Here is an 18197-nt window from a genome sequence, read left to right on the forward strand (position 1 = left end):
GTAATCTACCATTATAAATACAAATACGTACGTAAAAAAAAATCACAAGGCGACTAGCCGAAGAGACGGAGCAAGCTGTAAAGTGATACAAGAGTCGAGTCTTTTGATAGACAAAAGTGTGGCTTAGTTAGTATGTGGGATGTTTCCTTGGGTGGCCCCTCGCACAAGAAAGCTATCAACTGTATAAATACAGAGCTCAGGGGGCAATGTATCGATGTCTTCCCCATCCCCCCACTCCCAAACACTTACTCCAGTCTATATAGCGCACATGATTCACGGTAAGCAAAACAACTTAGCTTTTAGAACCTATCTCTTTTGTGTCACATCTCTATCTTAGCTTTTTCTCTACATGCAAACATTTCTCATTTACTTGATGTTGTTTTAATCAGCATTTTAGTATGTTTTTTATTGGCATAAAAATACACAGTTATGTGGACTAACATAATGTCAAAATCAAAATAAAAAACATAGATTAGGTTTATGTACCTCAAAGAACATAGTTTATGTACCTTATGCTATGAAACAATAACTTAGTTTGATCTAGCAACTCATTATAGTCAGATTTGTATGAAACAACAGCATTGATTTGCAAGAAGGAAAATAGACACTTATTCTTTATCTCTTTTTATCTTTTATAAGACCATGATATTGATGGAAGAATAAGGATTAATAAGAAGATGAGAATAAATCTATGATCTATAATCTAATCTCTCATAAGTTCTATATATATACAAGCGAGAACAAAGGATCTAGATAGATAATTAAGAGAGTTTCTCCCATAAAATCATATCCCAAGGAATCCTAATATAAGTGGACTTTCATTCTATTAGAATTTTAATATATCTTAACTAATTGAATAAGGGTCATATAATCTAATATTTTTCTCACTCGGCCAATTAACTAATAAGATATAAACAAAATAATTCAAAATCAAAATTAATAAAATAAAATTTATTTTAAAATAATTTTACCTAATTGGATTCTGAAATTTTGAAAAATATTTTATACGTATGTATAAACTTTATAAAATATGCCAATAAGTCTAATATAAATAATAATATCATATTTAATCTGACTATCAATGTAAATCATAGTGGTTATATATTATCAATGTCATACTCTCTTTTTTGTATCACAATACTATTAGTCTTTCTTAATACAATTTATAATATTTTTATTAATTTATCTTGTCAATATAATCTTGTTATTATATTTAACCATAATATATATATAAATAAACATAAATAGAATAACGAAAATAAATAACTTTAAGTATAAATAATAATAATAATAATAATAATAATAATATTTACTTAAGTATGTCAATTAATTTTTTAAGTTTCACTATATTAGTTGTTAACCCATTTAGTATGGCTTTACAATCTAAGATTAAAGAGCATATTCTTAGAATAAAGTTAGTAAGTAATAAATCTAGTTTTATTATCTAATATTATCATTTGAGTCATGTTTACTCTTAAAGATTAATTTAGAATTGACTTATTTATAATTATTAGGTAATTTGATAAGTTTTCAAATATAATTTTGGTCTATTGATTTTAATTTTTTTTCATTGCATCATATCACATTTTTAAAATCATTATTTTCCATAGCTTTGTGAAAATAATAATAGGTCATTTGAATTCTCGTATTATAATATAATTTTTAAAGATATATCATATAATTATTAGAAATGATAAGTCATTTTCTTCGAGATATTCTCAAAACCATCGATTATAGTTGTTTTACAAGTTCATTAGCAATGATATCAACATTATGTAGGAATTAATTAATGTAATTTTATTATTAATCTTCGTCAAATAATTTAGTAACTTAGGAATAATAACTTCTTAAATATGAAATGATAAAAGAGTATTAATCTTTATCTCCTTCAAATTTTAAGATTTTTCACTCTTATTAATTTCATAATTTTTAGAAATCTTATATAACCAAATTTGATTGTCTTTGTATTGTTATTAGGATAATAAAACATATACTCTTAGATTTTTTTAGATAATCTATAAACTACCCCGATATAGTTCTTGAATTTATTTTTTTTTATGTGGAATGAAAACTCTTATTCTATACGATAACCCAAATATATAAATGTCTTAAAATATATTTTCTACTAGTCCATAACTTAAATAAAGTTGATAAAACTAACTTGTTAGGAATTTATTTTATATATATATATATATATATATATATATATATATATATATATATAGTTGTTCTTAGACCTTTACCCCATATTATTCTAATATAGAAAAATAACTTATCCTACTTTTAATCATATTCATAAGAATATAATTTCACCCTTTAGTAATTTTATTTGCTATAACACACTTAAGACATACTAAGCATAAATATCTTACTTTGTAAAAAATTTAGAAAAAGGATTAAGATACTCACTCGACTTATTATGTCTACCATAAAGTTTATCACCTCTATTGAATCAAATAATTTTAATTTTTATTTATTATCTTTTGATTTTATTCATGTACACTTTAAAGATATTAATAACATGAGAAGTTTTATGTATTAGACATAATATTCATATCTTGATAAGTCATATATAATAGTAATAAAATACTTGTCTTTCTTTACAAAATAGGAAACACGAAAAAAATATGTAGATATAAGTATACATCATTCCAATGAGTTTATGGAACAATATTTCATTCGTTATTGTAAACTCAATATTTATATTAATTATGTACAAACCATCATATACAATTTCATAACTCACTTTTATTGACTTATAAATACATGAAAAATAATATCCTAACAATTATAAATAAAAAAAACTAAATTTCTAGAATAGGAGCATATACCATGTCTATTTATAGGCTTAAGATATTATAAAATAATATATGTATTCCAAGAAGAAAATCATGTAGCTGATTAGCTGATCACTCATGCTCATGCCAATAAACATTTTGATCTTTGGAGGAATTCATTTTCATTTCATCAATTAAATTCTCTATTTTTATTTTGTAAACAAATTATAGGAATAGGATGACACATTAAATTAGAATACGATTATCATCTACTATCGTATTCACATCTATTTTGTGTTATTAAAACTTTAATACTTTATCAAACCAGACTCAATCTTATCAGCTTTTTTATAAATTAATTCAAGACTTTTCGTAAGATATAATTTTAATCTTCACGTTCACAGTACACTAATGGTATGTTTTAAAAATTAAGACGATGGATGAGTGAAATTTATAGCCTATCATTCTAACATACGCAGAGAGTAATATTGAATCTGTTTATATGTAGGTTTTCTGTATTGTTTTGTCTTTGATCAGAGATGGTGAGAGCCAGCGTGCGTGCAATTTAGACTCGCCGTTTCTCTACAACTATTAGGTGGCTATTTTGCCCGCACATTCGTGAATGCAATGAATCGTGAATTCCCTTCGTTTCTCTAAAAGAACTAGAACTTGGAAGGGGCCCTAAAAGGTTGGGGGAGAAGAAAGGAGGAAAAAGAAATGAGTACTGCAGGGGAGCCGATTGAGAAAACTATAGATCGAGACTGGGTTGTCTCATTGAAGAACAAGTTGAAGGAAACAGAACAGGAGGATTGGCGCACCGAACAGCCGACCATCTTCAGAGTCTTACCGCACTTGCGAGGGATCGATCCAAAGGCATACGAGCCAATGATCGTCTCGCTCGGCCCATTCCACCATCTCGAGTCTCACCTGAAAGCCATGGACCACCTCAAATGGCACTATCTCAACAAATTCCTTGGCCGAAACCCCGAGAAGCCCCTGGAAGACTACCTCAAGTTGATCAAGGAGAAAGAGCGGCAAGCACGTATGGCCTACTCAGAAGAAGTGGAGATGAGCAGCGATGACTTCGTCCAAATGATGTTGCTTGACTGTTGTTTTGTGATTGAGACCATATTGTCAGAGGGAGAAGGACAAGCCACGATATGGTCGCTATCGCCAGTGTTGGTGCGTGATATGCTGATTCTGGAAAACCAACTCCCTTTCTGTCTCCTCCAGCCTTTGTTCGACTCTATTTTTCCTGACCAATCCCATAACCTCAAGAATTCGATACTTGATTTCCTCAGCGAGTCCATAAGCATCAGGCCGGAAAATCCCTCCGTCGAAAAGTCATTTCACCATACACTCCATCTTTTCCTTTCTTGCATTCTCCCAGCAAAGGACGGAGATGGCAGTGAATCCTCCACATCCCTCTGCCACAACCTCAGCTGTATGCAGAACGTGTTCCCCGTGTCGTTTTGGCTCCCATCGTGGCTAATCAAATTATCATGCTGCTCTAGAGACGATCAGGAGGAGACAAATGCGCTTGGCGGTACGCAGAACATGTTCCCCGTGTCCTTTTGGCCCTCATCGTGGATAAACAAGTCAGGCTGCTCTGGAGACGATCAGGATCCGACAAATGCGAGTCTGAAATGGATTCCAAGTGCGACACAGCTCACGGAGGCTGGCGTCCATATCAGGAGGAAAAACAAGGCTAAGAGCTTTCTGGACATCACCTTTCGGGACGGGAAGATGGAGATCCCACAGCTTCAGGTTGATGACCACACCAACACCCTCCTCAGGAACCTCATAGCATTCGAGCAGTGCTGCAAGGAAGCCAGCCATCATGTCACGTCCTACGCGGGACTCATAGATTGCATCATCGATACTGCTGCCGACGTCGCATTGCTCCAACGAAGTAAAATCATTATTAACGGTATGGGCAACGGCGAAGAAGTCGCTACTCTATTCAACCGAATTTGCAAGGAGGTAATGATTGACGAACCCGATAGTGGCTACTTTTCAAGAATCTACAAAGAAACCAATGAGCACTACGACGCCAGATGTAACAAATGGCGAGCAAGGTTGAATCATGATTACTTCAGTAATCCTTGGGCGATTGTCTCGGTGGCTGCAGCTATCTTTCTCTTCGTTCTCGCTACAACTCAGACCATTTACACAGTACTGAGCTATGTTCAGCCAACTAAGTAGTCATGTATCATTTGTTAGTTTGTATGAACCACGTAATGATACATGTTCTCAGAGTTTGCACGTGTGATACATGTTTCTTCTATTTCTGCAAGTAAAGCCTTTCGCATGGCAATACCTATAGTATCAGCTTCACCTTTCATAAGCGGTGACAGAACGAAACGACCATAATAAAGACGTTTACTGATTCAACACACCTCCACTGTAGTGTTCTAGTGGATCCTGCTACTTCCTCTCGAACCATACTATACTAATACTATTATTTGATCAGATCATTGAATCATTTATTTCTCTTGAAATCCGTTGTTTTCTTATTTCTACACACATCTTTTTTTAGGGGGTCAACATCAATTATGTGGCATAGGTGTTACATAACGTACGAAACTTAATAGTATACCACTTCTACGAATGGCTCGTAATGCTGCATCTCTTTGGAGACCAGGACCTTTTAACATAACTTCTGCTCATTGCATACCCTGATTAACTACTGTACGAATAACATTTAATGCTATTCTTGTCCTATGCCGCTTAAGCAGCATAGGGTGTCCCTCTTCTTGTCCCTTTGAATCTGGAAGTACCAGAGGCCCAAGAAACTACCCAACCTCATACATCTGTAACAGTTACAATGATATTGTTGAACCTTGCTTGAACATGAATAATTCCTTTTGGTATTCTACGTCCATTCTTACGTTAACCAATACACCCATTTCTACGTGAACCGATTCTTGGTATAGCTTTTGTCATATTTTATCATCTTATAAATATAAGTCAGAAATATACAGAAAGAAAAGATACGAAAATATCCATTTCATATTAAAAGAAATTCTTTATTTTATCTTTTCTTTAGAAAGTTCTTTTTTAGAAAGATAATCCTTGTCTCTGTTTATGTCTCGGATTGGAATAAATCACTATAATTCGTCCGCGCCTACAGATCAGTCAATATTTTTCATAAATTTTAAGAACGGAAGCCTTTATTTTCATATTTCTTATTCCTTACCTTAATTTTGAATCTATTCCTTGGAAGAAAATAAGTCTCTTGAATTTTTTTTTAACTTCGAATTGTATTGTCATGAAAGAAATGCTTTAAAAATCACCTAATCATTCGAATCTTTGTTGCGAAGTCTATAAATTATACGTCCCCTGGTTGAATCATAACAACTTGCTTCAATTTTGACTCTATCCCCAAGGAGTATTGGTATAAAACTACATCCGATCCTTCCGGAAATATAACATAGAATTATATCTTTATTATCTAGGCAGACCCAAAACATACCGTTGGGAAGTGATTTAGTAATTAAACCTTTATGAATAAATTTTTGTTCTTTGTAACTTCCATGAAATATCAACTAATGGAGGAAGAGTTATATAACTCACTTTTCCTCTCTATTTCACAAATAGGAAGTTAGAGATAAAATTAGGATACCAGAGGGGGAGGATCACCATATATATAACAAAAGTTCACCTCCAATTTTTTCTCGTCAAGCTTCTTGATTTGTCATTATACCTCGGGAAGTAGAAAGAATTACAATTCCTATTCCACCTAAAATCTTAGGAATTTGTTGATAGTTAGAATAAATTCGTAAACCGGATCAACTTATACGCTTTAAAATAGTTCTGTTGTATTCTTTTCCTAGTCTTTCTATGTCACAAAGTTGAAACCAAGAAATATTTGTTACCTTCCTATGTTTTCGAATGTTTTCAATAAGACATTCTCATAGAAGTATTTTCACAATATTTTCAGTAATATTAGTAGATGTTATTCGCACCGTTCCTTTTTTATTCTTGTCAACATTTCTTATAGAAGTTATTATATCGACAATAGTGTCCTTACCCATGACGAACTATAATTATTGGTGCCTCCTAATTTTGATATAATCAACATGTTCCCTTTTTTTCTTTGTTTTATTTTCTTTCTTTTTGTGTTATAAAATTATTTATTATTAAAAGTATATGCGTGAGACACAATCTACTAATCTACTAAATTTGATCTATTTTAGACGTTCTGATATATCATAGTCCCATATAGTAGTATTTATAATACCTCGGGAGCCAATCAATCGCACCAAAAACTTGAGTTCCTTTTGGATTTCCTTCTTGATCACTGACAACTGCAGCATTGTCATCATATCGTATTATCGTACCGTTGTCACTTTTGAGTTCTTTACAAGTAGGCTACAATTACAGTTCTAATTATTTCCGATCTTTCTAGTGGCATATTAGACAGTGCTTCTTTGATTACAGCAACAATAACATCACCGATATGAGCATATCGATTATTACCAGCTCCTATGATTCGAATACACATCAATTATCGATGAAGACCAATACACTGTTTAGTTCTAAATACCTATCCTGACAAATTGAGTTCGTATAGGCATTTTGGACGCATCTAGTGAAATAGCTGCTTTGGCTACAGCTTCTAATACTCTGCCTATTTCATAAAGTTTTTAACAACGGACACCCAATATTTGTGGGATCCCTTTCCCGAACTCATAAGTGTTTCCGTAGGTCTTACTGTAACAGGTTTGTCGGGAAATATACATAACCATATTTTTCCACCACGACGCACATATCGTGTCATTGCTCTTCGCCCCGCTTCTATTTATTTAGCCGTGATCCAAGCGGGTTCAAGTGCCTGAAAAGCATATCTGTCGAAACAAATACGATTGCCCCGACAAGATATTCCCTTCTTTCTTCCTCTATGTTGTTTACGAAACTTGGTTCTTTTTGGATTATAGTTGATGGTTGTTTCTTAATTCCATCTCTACTACGGAACCAGGCATGAGAGTTTCTTCTCATCCAGCTCCTCACAAATGAAAAGATTCAATAATATTACAAATACACATGTATTTAATAAACTAATACACTAAGACATTTATTAATATTGAATTTGTTTTGTTATACAGGAAGATGTATATACATGATATACAGCTAGAATATTTATGTTATGCATATTTATAGATATAAATTATAGATAATGCTTTTTATTGTATAACGATCCTTGATCCTTATTTTTATCCTTATCAAATGATGCCAAAATATTGTAATGTAATCTCAATAAATAAAGGTTTCCCGGGCGAATAATAACTCTTTAATGTTTTATTCCTAGGTCAACCCATGACTTCTCATAATAAATAATTTTTCTCTCGGTTCGTTCCGCCATCCCACCCAATGAATTATTCGGATTCGTTTTCAGTAGAATCCTGTGACTGAGTTCCGTCGTTCCCATAGCTTCTCAAGCTTCTCGAGTCAATCTCCTTCGTTTTTATTAACCCGAGGCTCTTTATTATTATTTATATTCGATGCTTTATCACATTACCTTTATGGGGTAATTCATAGACCATACATATTGGAATCATATATCATTGATATTTTTGTTCTCTTTTTCTATCATCCTTCCATTTATCCACATCCCTTTATTTTTGTTTCACAACCCATAATCAGATTTTTTATGGAAAATATTTTAGTTGCAGTTGCTGCAACTATATGATTGATCCACTCATCTCATATAGTGACTGTTTCTTGGGATCTCGACAATACGAAGCAATAAGTTGGTTATTAGTTTATTTTGTTTTTATTTTTGTTTTTATTTATTTTATATAGTTATTAAGTTTAAGTAGGGTTTAGTCTTTTTTTTTAATTCCAACTCTAAACTCTAAAGAAAAATTAACGAGTCACACACTAAGCATAGCAATTATAACAAATGGTCAATCGAATTTTTATTCAACATTATAGAATTAGAATTGCTCATTTTTGTTTGATTTAACAGAAAAAGAATGAAACAGTTTGTTATCTTTTGTTCGGCCAGAATGGCAAGATAAATAAAGGTCTATTATTCCTTGTCCACAAATATCCAAATTTTGATGCCTAATACTCCATAGATAGTTCGAATTGTATAGGAACAATGATCAATTTTAGCGCGAATTGTTTGTAGGGGAACCCTGCCCTCTTTGATCCATTCGACACGTGCAATTTCTTTTCCGTCAATCCGCCCTACAATTTGTACTTGCATTCCTTTTGTATCGGTTTGTTCAGCTAATTCAATAGCCTTTTTCATTGCCTTTCGAAATGAAACTTTATTTTTTAATTGTAAAGCTATACATTCCGCAAGAACATTATGTTGCCCGTAAGGTTTTTCAACTCTTGTGATAGCAATGTTGACTCTTCGGTTCACAGAATGAAATTCTTTCTGTACATTCATATCTAATTCTTTGATTCTGGTCCTCTATTAATAAATTTAGAAATCCAATATAGATTATGACCCGGATCAAATCAATTTTTTTTTTAATTCTTATATGAGCGATTCCTTTGAAACCCGAGGATATTCTCCTATTTTTTTTTGTACATAGTTCTTGATACAATTCCATATTTTTTCATCTTCCTGTAAACCCACGGAATAATTTTTTAGTTGTGTGAACCAAAAGGAATGATGACGTTGGGTTGTACGTACGAAGTGGATTTATTTTTTGTCCCATATTTTCCTATTATATTTTCTTTCCATCCATATATGTTATTTTACTATGATTACTATGATGAATCTAAATCTTAGATTCATCTAAAAATAATTTAGATTTATCTTTTAATATAATTGTTATATGACAAGTAGACCTTTTTATCGGATAACTACGTCCTCGAGCTTGAGGTCTTAATTTTTTCATAATGGTACTCCTATTAACTTTGACTTCACTAATGAATGAATCAGCTTCGTCAAACCCATATTATGACTAGCATTTGCTGCTGCAGAATAAACCAATTTTAAAATGGGATAAGATACTCCATAAGGTATGAGTTTCAGTATCATAAGTGTTTCTTCATAGGAACGTAGGCGAATTTGATCAATTACTCTTCGCGTTTTGAAAACAGGCATACTACATATATGTCGAGCTAAAATTTTCACTCTTATCCCCCAATAATGAATGATAAACACTTGTTTTACTTTCAGTTTTTTTTTCACAAAAAAATATTTTTTTTAAATTTAAATTTTTATATTTAATTTATATTTTTATATTTTAATATTAAAATAAACTTTAAATTAACTTAACGATGAGATTTATTATCGTTTCTTGCATGTCTCGCAAAAGTAAAAGTAAGGGCGAATTATCCCAATTTGTGACCTACTATACGATCAGTTATATAAATAGGTAAATGTTCCTTTCCAAATAGCGATTGTATGGCCAATCATTGTGGGTATAATGGTAGATGCCCGAGACCAAGTTACTATTATTTCTTTTTCCTCTCTCATGTTGAGTTTTTTTATTCTTTTCGATAAATGGTTATATACAAAAGGGTTTTTAATAGCCAACGTGTCATGTCACAGTGTATTACTCCTTTTCTTTATATTTTTTTATTTTAAAGATTAGCATTCTATGTCCAATATCTCGATCTAAGTTAAGTATGGAGGTAAGAATAAATATAATAATGATGAATGGAAAAATGAGAAAATCCTTTATCTAGCAAAGGGGGTGGCTGTAGCCAAGTGGATCAAGGTAGTGGATTGTGAATCCACCATGCGCGGGTTGTCATTTGCCCATCACTTTTTTTTAAATTCAAAAAATTCTATTTTCAATATTCCTATTTACGATAATGAAGAATAAAACTATCACTATATTTTTTTCTTTTCCTACTTCTTCCACAGGATAACCCCAAGGGATTGTGAGTTTTTTTTCTACCGAATAGGGCTCTCCCCTCACCGCCCTCATGGGGATGGTCTACACGATTCATAACTACTCTTACTACTGGATGTTTATCTAGCCAACACTTAGATCTGGTTCTATCCAAACTTTTTTTGGTTCACCCCAACATTACCCACTTGTCCAACTATTGCTAAGTAGTTTTTGGATATGAAACGGACCTCCCCATATGGTAATCTTAATGTGATCGATTTACCCTCTTTTGCAATCAGTTTTGCTACAGCACCTATTGCTGTTGTAGCTAATTATCTACCCTTTCTAAGTGTAATTTCTATGTTATGTATGACTGTGCCTAAGGGCATATCGGTTGAAGTAGATTCTTCTTTTTTATCAATAAAAATCCCTTCCCAAACTGTCCAAGCTTCTTCCAAAGAATATATATATATATATATATATATATATATATATATATATATATATATATATATAATTGAACAGTTAGAATTTTCAATTCACTGTCAACTTGACTTCTATTTGATTATAAATAGTTGTCAATTGTTAACTATGTATTTCTCACGTTTGTACTTCTAATCAACTACTAAATTTTCTTATAAAATATTTTATTTATAGGATATTTTAATTGCATCGGTTAGAGGTTAACATCCAAAGTTTAATTTTGCGAGAGCATGATAAAGACAAATATAGAATGATAATTTTAAATTCCTTATATCTCTACAATATGAGAATCACAAATTTGAGTGCATGATTTGAGTGTATGATTATAGAAAATCTTTTCCTCAAAATTTATATAAATATATATTATCTCAATAAATGATATATCTTTTTCAAAATAAATATTTCAGAAACCATTCATTTGTGATTATCCACAATTATCAACGCATATAAAAATAATTCTGTCAACTTCTAGCTGCTTGAGATAGAACACGGTAACATAAATTTTCAGAGAAAATAATGCTTATATATTTTGTAATGTAAATAGATCTAGAATCCTTCTAAAAATGATTAATACTTCAATCTTATCGTATCAAAATCAATTATGGAGACCTCAAATTGAAAGCTCTCATTCGATTTTGTAAAACAACATTCAATTACGATAAAGAAAGTGAGTCTCGATGATCGAGAATATATATTTTAATTTGACCAACATTAATTACTATTTGATGTGATTGTGGCATACAACCTCCCATCACTAGACTATCTATGAGTGTTTATTGTAAACAAAAATAAATAAATCTAGAATCCTACTAAAAATGATTGATACTTCGATCTTATCGTATCAAAATCAATCATGGGGACCTCAAATTGAAAACTGTCTCATTCGATTTTGTAAAACAACATTCAATTACGACAAAGAAAGTGAGTCTCGATGATCGAGAATATATATTTTAATTTGACCAATGTCAATTGCTGTTTGATGTGATTGTGGCATACGGCCTCCCATCACCAGACTATCTATGAGTGTTTATTGTAAACAAAAATAAATAACTATCTATGTGAGCTGATCACAGAGTCTATATATAGACTCACATCCGCCACTCCCGTTCATATTATATCTTATTCTCCGGTCAGCTTTCAAGGTTCTCTTCTTTCCTCGCCATTTATTTCTAGATTGATTTCATTAGTTTGTATCTTCTAAGCAATTCTTTCGTTTAACGTCTTAGCCGTGTTTCTAAAATTTGCCATACATTGAGGAAAATTTAGTGAATATATGTGGGATATATATATTGGTAGTAGTTAAGAATAAGCAGTACCTAACAGCTATAATTCCTCTAAATTAAGGTTTGAATGCCATGATATTATAGAGGAGAGGATAAAGTTGGTCGATCCATTGAGTGGGATGGTAGCAGCTTAATTATCATTATTGAATCCATATATTCTCTAAAGTTTTTTTCTAGTTAATACCTGACTAAATGCCAATTTATTATGATATGCTAATCTAGTCTATATAACACAAAGCCGCAACTAATATATTTATATGACTATATTATATATTATAAATTATGTCAATTCGGACTTCGCTAGCTAGTGCACCTAACTTCTCTGTAATCTACCATTATAAATACATACATAACAGAAACTTAAGATATGAATTGTATATTATTAGCAGGTGTCCTTACCGTCTTCCCCTTGTGCTTCGTCAATTTTACTTGGACTCCCTTTTCCGGCACACTGATAATTAAACATAGATTAGATTTACGTATCTGTGATAGGATATCTTAGTTTGATCTAGCAGCTCATCATAGTCCGATTTATAAGAAGTAACAATAACACCGATTTGCAAAAAGAAGATTTATAAGAAGTAATAATAACACCGATTTGCAAAAAGAAGATTTATAAGAAGTAATAGTAACACCGATTTGCAAGAAGAAAAATAAGCTTTTATTCTCTCTCTTCCTGTCTTTTATAGGACCATAATATTGATGGAAAAGTAAGGAATAATAAAAAAATGAGAATAGATCTATGATCTATAATCTAATCCCTCGGATATCATATTTATATATAAGCGAGAGTAAAAAATCTAGATATAAGAAAGTTCCTCCCATCAACATTGTATCCTAACAAATCCTAACATAAGTGAACTTTTATTCTATTAGAATTTTAATATATCTTAACTAATAAGGATCATATAATCTAACATTTTCTCACTTAACTGTCCATTAATTGATAAGATATAAAATAAAATTATTCAAATTCAAATTTGATAAAATAAAATTTATTTAAAAATAATTTTACCTAATTGGATTCTAAAATTTAAAAAAATATTTTATACAAATGTACAAACTTTATAAAATATACCAATAAGTTCAATAAATATAATAATATAACATTAAGTCTGAGTATCAATTTAAGTCGTAGGTTATATGTTATCAATGTTATACTCTCTTTTCTATATCATAATACTATTAGTCTTTTTTAATACAGTCTATAATATTTTTATTAATTTATCTTGTCAATATAATCTTGTTATTATATTCAACCATAATATGTATATAAATAAATATAAATAGGATTATAAAAATAAATAACCTTAAGTAAGCAAAAAAAATATTAATAATAATGTTCACTTAAACATATATCATCATATATTTTTTGTATTAGTTATAAGCCTTATTGTAAGAATATGTTCTTTAATCTTAGATTGTAAAGCCATACTAAACGGGGACAATAGCTATTTCTAAACTTTTTATCTAGCCATCAACTACTTTATACTAATATGCTTAAATACGCTAAAATTATTCAGTGATTCAACCATGTTAATTTTTTTAGTAAGAAGTTTTTTTAGTCTGCACAATAAACTAAAATCACTATTGATAAATAAAATATCATTCGTATATAAGACTAATATGATGAAATAACTTTCAATGACCTTTAGTTATATACATTGATCAATAATATTTTTATTAAATCTGAAGAAGATAATAATATTATAAAACTTCGTATATCATTGTTTAGAAGTTTATTTAAGGCTATAAATGAATTTCATAAGTTTGCAAGCCAATTTTTGCTTTTCTTTCTCTATAAATTTATCTAGATTCTCATTCAAAAAAATTATTTTTAGATCTATTTGATGTAATTCAAGATCATAATGAGTTACCAATATTATGATAATGAATTCCTTCGAAAACTAGTCTCATTATCGTCCATACTATTATTTAAGGAAAAAATCTTTAGCCATAAATCTAGTTTTATTATCTAATATTGTCATTTGAATCGTGTTTATTCTTAAAGACTAATTTACAATTGACTCCTTTATAATTATTAGGTAATTTGACAAGTTCCCAAACATAATTTTGGTCCATTGATTTTAACTTTTTTTTCATTGCATCATATCATACTTTCAAAATCATTACTTTATGTATCTTATGAAAATAATAATAGGTCATTTGGATTCTCATATCATAATATGATTTTCATAAATATACCATATAATTATTAAAAATGATACGTCTTTTCTTTCAGATATTCTCAAGACTATCGATTATAATTTCTTTACAAGTTCATTAGCAATGATATTAATATTATGTATGAGTTAATTAATATAATTTTGTTATTTGTCTTCATCAAATTATTTAGTAACTTGAGGAATAACAACTTCTCAAATATGAAATGATAAAAGAGCATTAATCTATATTTTCTCAATATCATGATTAAATTTTAAGATTTTTCACTTCCATTTATTTCATAATTTTTAGGAATCTTGTATAACCAAATTCAACTATTTTTTATTATGATTAGGGTAATAAAATTTGTACCCTTGGAGTTTTTTGGATAACCTATAAAATATCCAAATATAGTTCTTGAATCCAATTTATTTTTATGTGGAATGGAGACTTTTATTTATGTATGATAACCCAAATATATAAATGTCTCAAACTATATTTCCTACTAGTCCACAATTTAAATGAAGTTGATAAAACTGATTTGCTAGGAATCTTATTCAAGATATATACAGTTGTTTTATCTGGTATTGATTCGAATATAGAAGAATAACTTATTATGTTTTTAATCATATTCATAAGAATATAATTTCACATTTTAATAATTTTATTTTACTACAGCACACCTAGTAAGGTATACTAAGTATAAATATCTTGCTTTTTTAAGAATCTAGAAAAAAAGATTAGAATACCGACCCAACTTATCATGTTTACCATAAAATTCATCACCTCTATTGAATCAAATAATTTTAATTTTTTATTTAATTAATTTTTTACTTCATTTATATATATCAACAACATGAGAAGTTTCATGTATTAGATATAATGGTGATAAAATACTTTCTTTCGCTACAAAATAGAAAACACGAAAAAGTGTGTAGATATAAGTACATATAATTTTAATAAGTTCGTGCAATAATATTTCATTCGTTATTGTTAACTCAAATATTCATATTAATTCTATACAAACCATTATATACAATTTCATAACTCACTTTTATTGACTTATAAATATATTAAGTTTATCACCACTAAGAAAAATAATATCCTAACAATTATAAATAAAAAAACTAAATTTCTAGAATAGGAGCATATACCATGTCTATTTATAGGCCTAAGATATTATAAAATAATATATGTATTCCAAGAAGAAAATCATGTAGCTGATTAGCTGATCACTCATGCTCATGCCAATAAACATTTTGATCTTTGGAGGAATTCGTTTTCATTTCATCAATTAAATTCTCTATTTTTATTTTGTAAACAAATTATAGGAATAGGATGACACATTAAACTAGAATACGATTATCATCTACTGTCGTATTCACATCTATTTTGTGTTATTAAAACTTTAATACTTTATCAAACCAGACTCAATCTTATCAGCTTTTTATAAATTAATTCAAGACTTTTCAAAAGATATAACTTTAATCTTTACGTTCACAGTACACTAATGGTATGTTTTAAAAATTAAGTCGATGGATGAGTGAAATTTATAGCCTATCATTCTAAAATGTGAAGAGAGTTATATTGAATCTGTTTATATATGTAGGTTTTCTGTATTGTTTTGTCTTGATCAGAGATGGTGAGGGACAGCGTGCGTGCAATTTAGACTTGCCGTTTCTCTACAACTATTAGGTGGATATTTTGCCCGCACATTCATGAATGCAATGAATCGTGAATTCCCTTCGTTTCTCTAAAAGAACTAAAACTTGGAAGAGGCCCTAAAAGGTTGGGGGAGAAGAAAGAAGGAAAAAGAAATGAGTACTGCAGGGGAGCATATTAAGATAACAATAGATCGAGACTGGGTTGTCTCATTGAAGGACAAGTTGAAGGAAACAGAACAGGAGGATTGGCGCACCGAACAGCCGACCATCTTCAGAGTCTTACCAAACTTGCGAGGGATCGAACCAGAGGCATACGAACCAGCGATCGTTTCGCTCGGCCCCTTCCACCATCACAAGTCTCACCTGAAAGCCATGGACCACCTGAAATGGCAGTATCTCAACAAATTCCTTGTCCGAAACCCCGAGAAGCCCCTGGAAGACTACCTCAAGTTGATCAAGGAGAACGAGCGGCAAGCACGTATGGCCTACTCAGAAAATGTGGAGATGAGCAGCAAAGACTTCGTCCAAATGATGTTGCTTGATTGCTGTTTTGTGATCGAGGCCATATTGCCAGAGGGAGAAGGACAAGCCACAATATGGTCGCTACCACCAGTGGTGGCGCGTGATATGTTGATTCTGGAAAACCAACTCCCTTTCTGTCTCCTCCAGCCTCTGTTCGACTCTACTTTTCCTGACCAATCCCATGACCTCAATAGTTTGATACTTTGTTTCCTCCGCAAGGCCATAATCATCACGACGGAAGATCCCTCCGTCGAAAAATCATTTCACCATACACTCCATCTTTTCTATTCTTGCATTCTCCCAGCAAACGACCGAGATGGCAGTGAATCCTCCACATTCCTCTGCCACAACCTCAGCTGTATGCAGAACGTGCTCCACATGCCCTTTTGGCTCTCATCGTGGCTACACAAATTATCATGCTGCTCTAGAGACGATCAGGAGGAGACAAATATGCTTCTGGGCTGGATTCCAAGTGCGACACGGCTCACGGAGGCTGGCGTCCATATCAGGAAGAAGAAGAAGGCTAAGAGCTTTCTGGACATCACCTTTCGGGATGGGAAGATGGAGATCCCACAGCTTCAGGTTGATGACCACACCAACATCCTCCTCAGGAACCTCATAGCATTCGAGCAGTGCTGCAGGGAAGCCAGCCCTCATGTCACGTCCTACGCGGGACTCATAGATTGCATCATCGATACGGCTGCCGACGTCGCATTGCTCCAACAAAGTAAAATCATTATTAGCGGCATGGGCAACGGCGAAGAAGTCGCTACTCTCTTCAACCGACTTTGCAAGGAGGTACTGATTGACGACCTCGAGAGTAGCTACTTTTCAAGAATCTACAAAGAAGTCAATAAGCACTACGACGCCAGATGTAACAAATGGCGAGCAAGGTTGAATCATGATTACTTCAGTAATCCTTGGGCGATTGTCTCGGTGGCTGCAGCTATCTTTCTCTTCGTTCTCACCACAACTCAGACCATTTACACATTACTTAGCTATGTTCAGCCAACTAAATAGTCATCATGGTCTGTATCATTTGTAAGTTTGTATGAACCACGTAATGATCTCTACGTTTATCTTTAAAGCTGTTTGCGCCATGTACGCGGATGTCATATCGTCAACAAGCTTAAAGTTTTCAATCATGGTGCAGATTCACTGTGTCAACAAGCAGACGGATCGAATTGAAGTCATAATCTTGTACACCCACATCTATTGCATACGTAGTAGCGTATGAAACTTCAACACCACCTTTTGTAAATTAAGATTGCCTTATTGGTGAATCTTGATAAAAGAACAGAGGGCTTTTCTTTGAGTGGTATAATATGTTTGGCGTAGTATATAATATTATTAACATAATTATTACTAATATTATATTTTGAATATGGATATAAAAAAAGCTTAACTAACTAATAATTTATGTCAAGGTTAATGAAAGTGGAACATAGTGAGCATTTCACCAATTGAAAGGAACATTCGATCGAGGTTGATGTGAAAATT

General features: G+C 31.6%; 2 protein-coding genes across 2 annotated transcripts; both read left to right on the plus strand.

The window, feature by feature from the left end:
* The first annotated feature begins 224 nt into the window (after positions 1-224).
* On the plus strand, positions 225-5042 carry LOC135635038 (UPF0481 protein At3g47200-like). Its single transcript, XM_065145842.1, has 2 exons — positions 225-278; positions 3286-5042. The coding sequence occupies exon 2, from the start codon at positions 3495-3497 to the stop codon at positions 4980-4982; it is 1488 nt and encodes a 495-aa protein (XP_065001914.1). The 5' UTR covers positions 225-278; positions 3286-3494; the 3' UTR covers positions 4983-5042.
* A 9693-nt stretch (positions 5043-14735) lies between these two features.
* On the plus strand, positions 14736-17839 carry LOC135635793 (UPF0481 protein At3g47200-like). The gene has a single exon (XM_065147132.1). It carries the CDS (start codon positions 16329-16331, stop codon positions 17715-17717), a length of 1389 nt encoding a protein of 462 aa, XP_065003204.1. The 5' UTR covers positions 14736-16328; the 3' UTR covers positions 17718-17839.
* The last annotated feature ends 358 nt before the right edge of the window (positions 17840-18197 follow it).

This window comes from Musa acuminata, chromosome BXJ3-4 (assembly GCF_036884655.1).
Source record: "Musa acuminata AAA Group cultivar baxijiao chromosome BXJ3-4, Cavendish_Baxijiao_AAA, whole genome shotgun sequence".
Taxonomy (NCBI): Eukaryota; Viridiplantae; Streptophyta; class Magnoliopsida; order Zingiberales; family Musaceae; genus Musa; species Musa acuminata.

Excerpts from the sequence above, each read along its gene's own strand:
- LOC135635038 (XM_065145842.1), top strand. The coding sequence starts at position 3,495 with ATGAGTACTGCAGGGGAGCCGATTGAGAAAACTATAGATCGAGACTGG.
- LOC135635793 (XM_065147132.1), top strand. The coding sequence starts at position 16,329 with ATGAGTACTGCAGGGGAGCATATTAAGATAACAATAGATCGAGACTGG.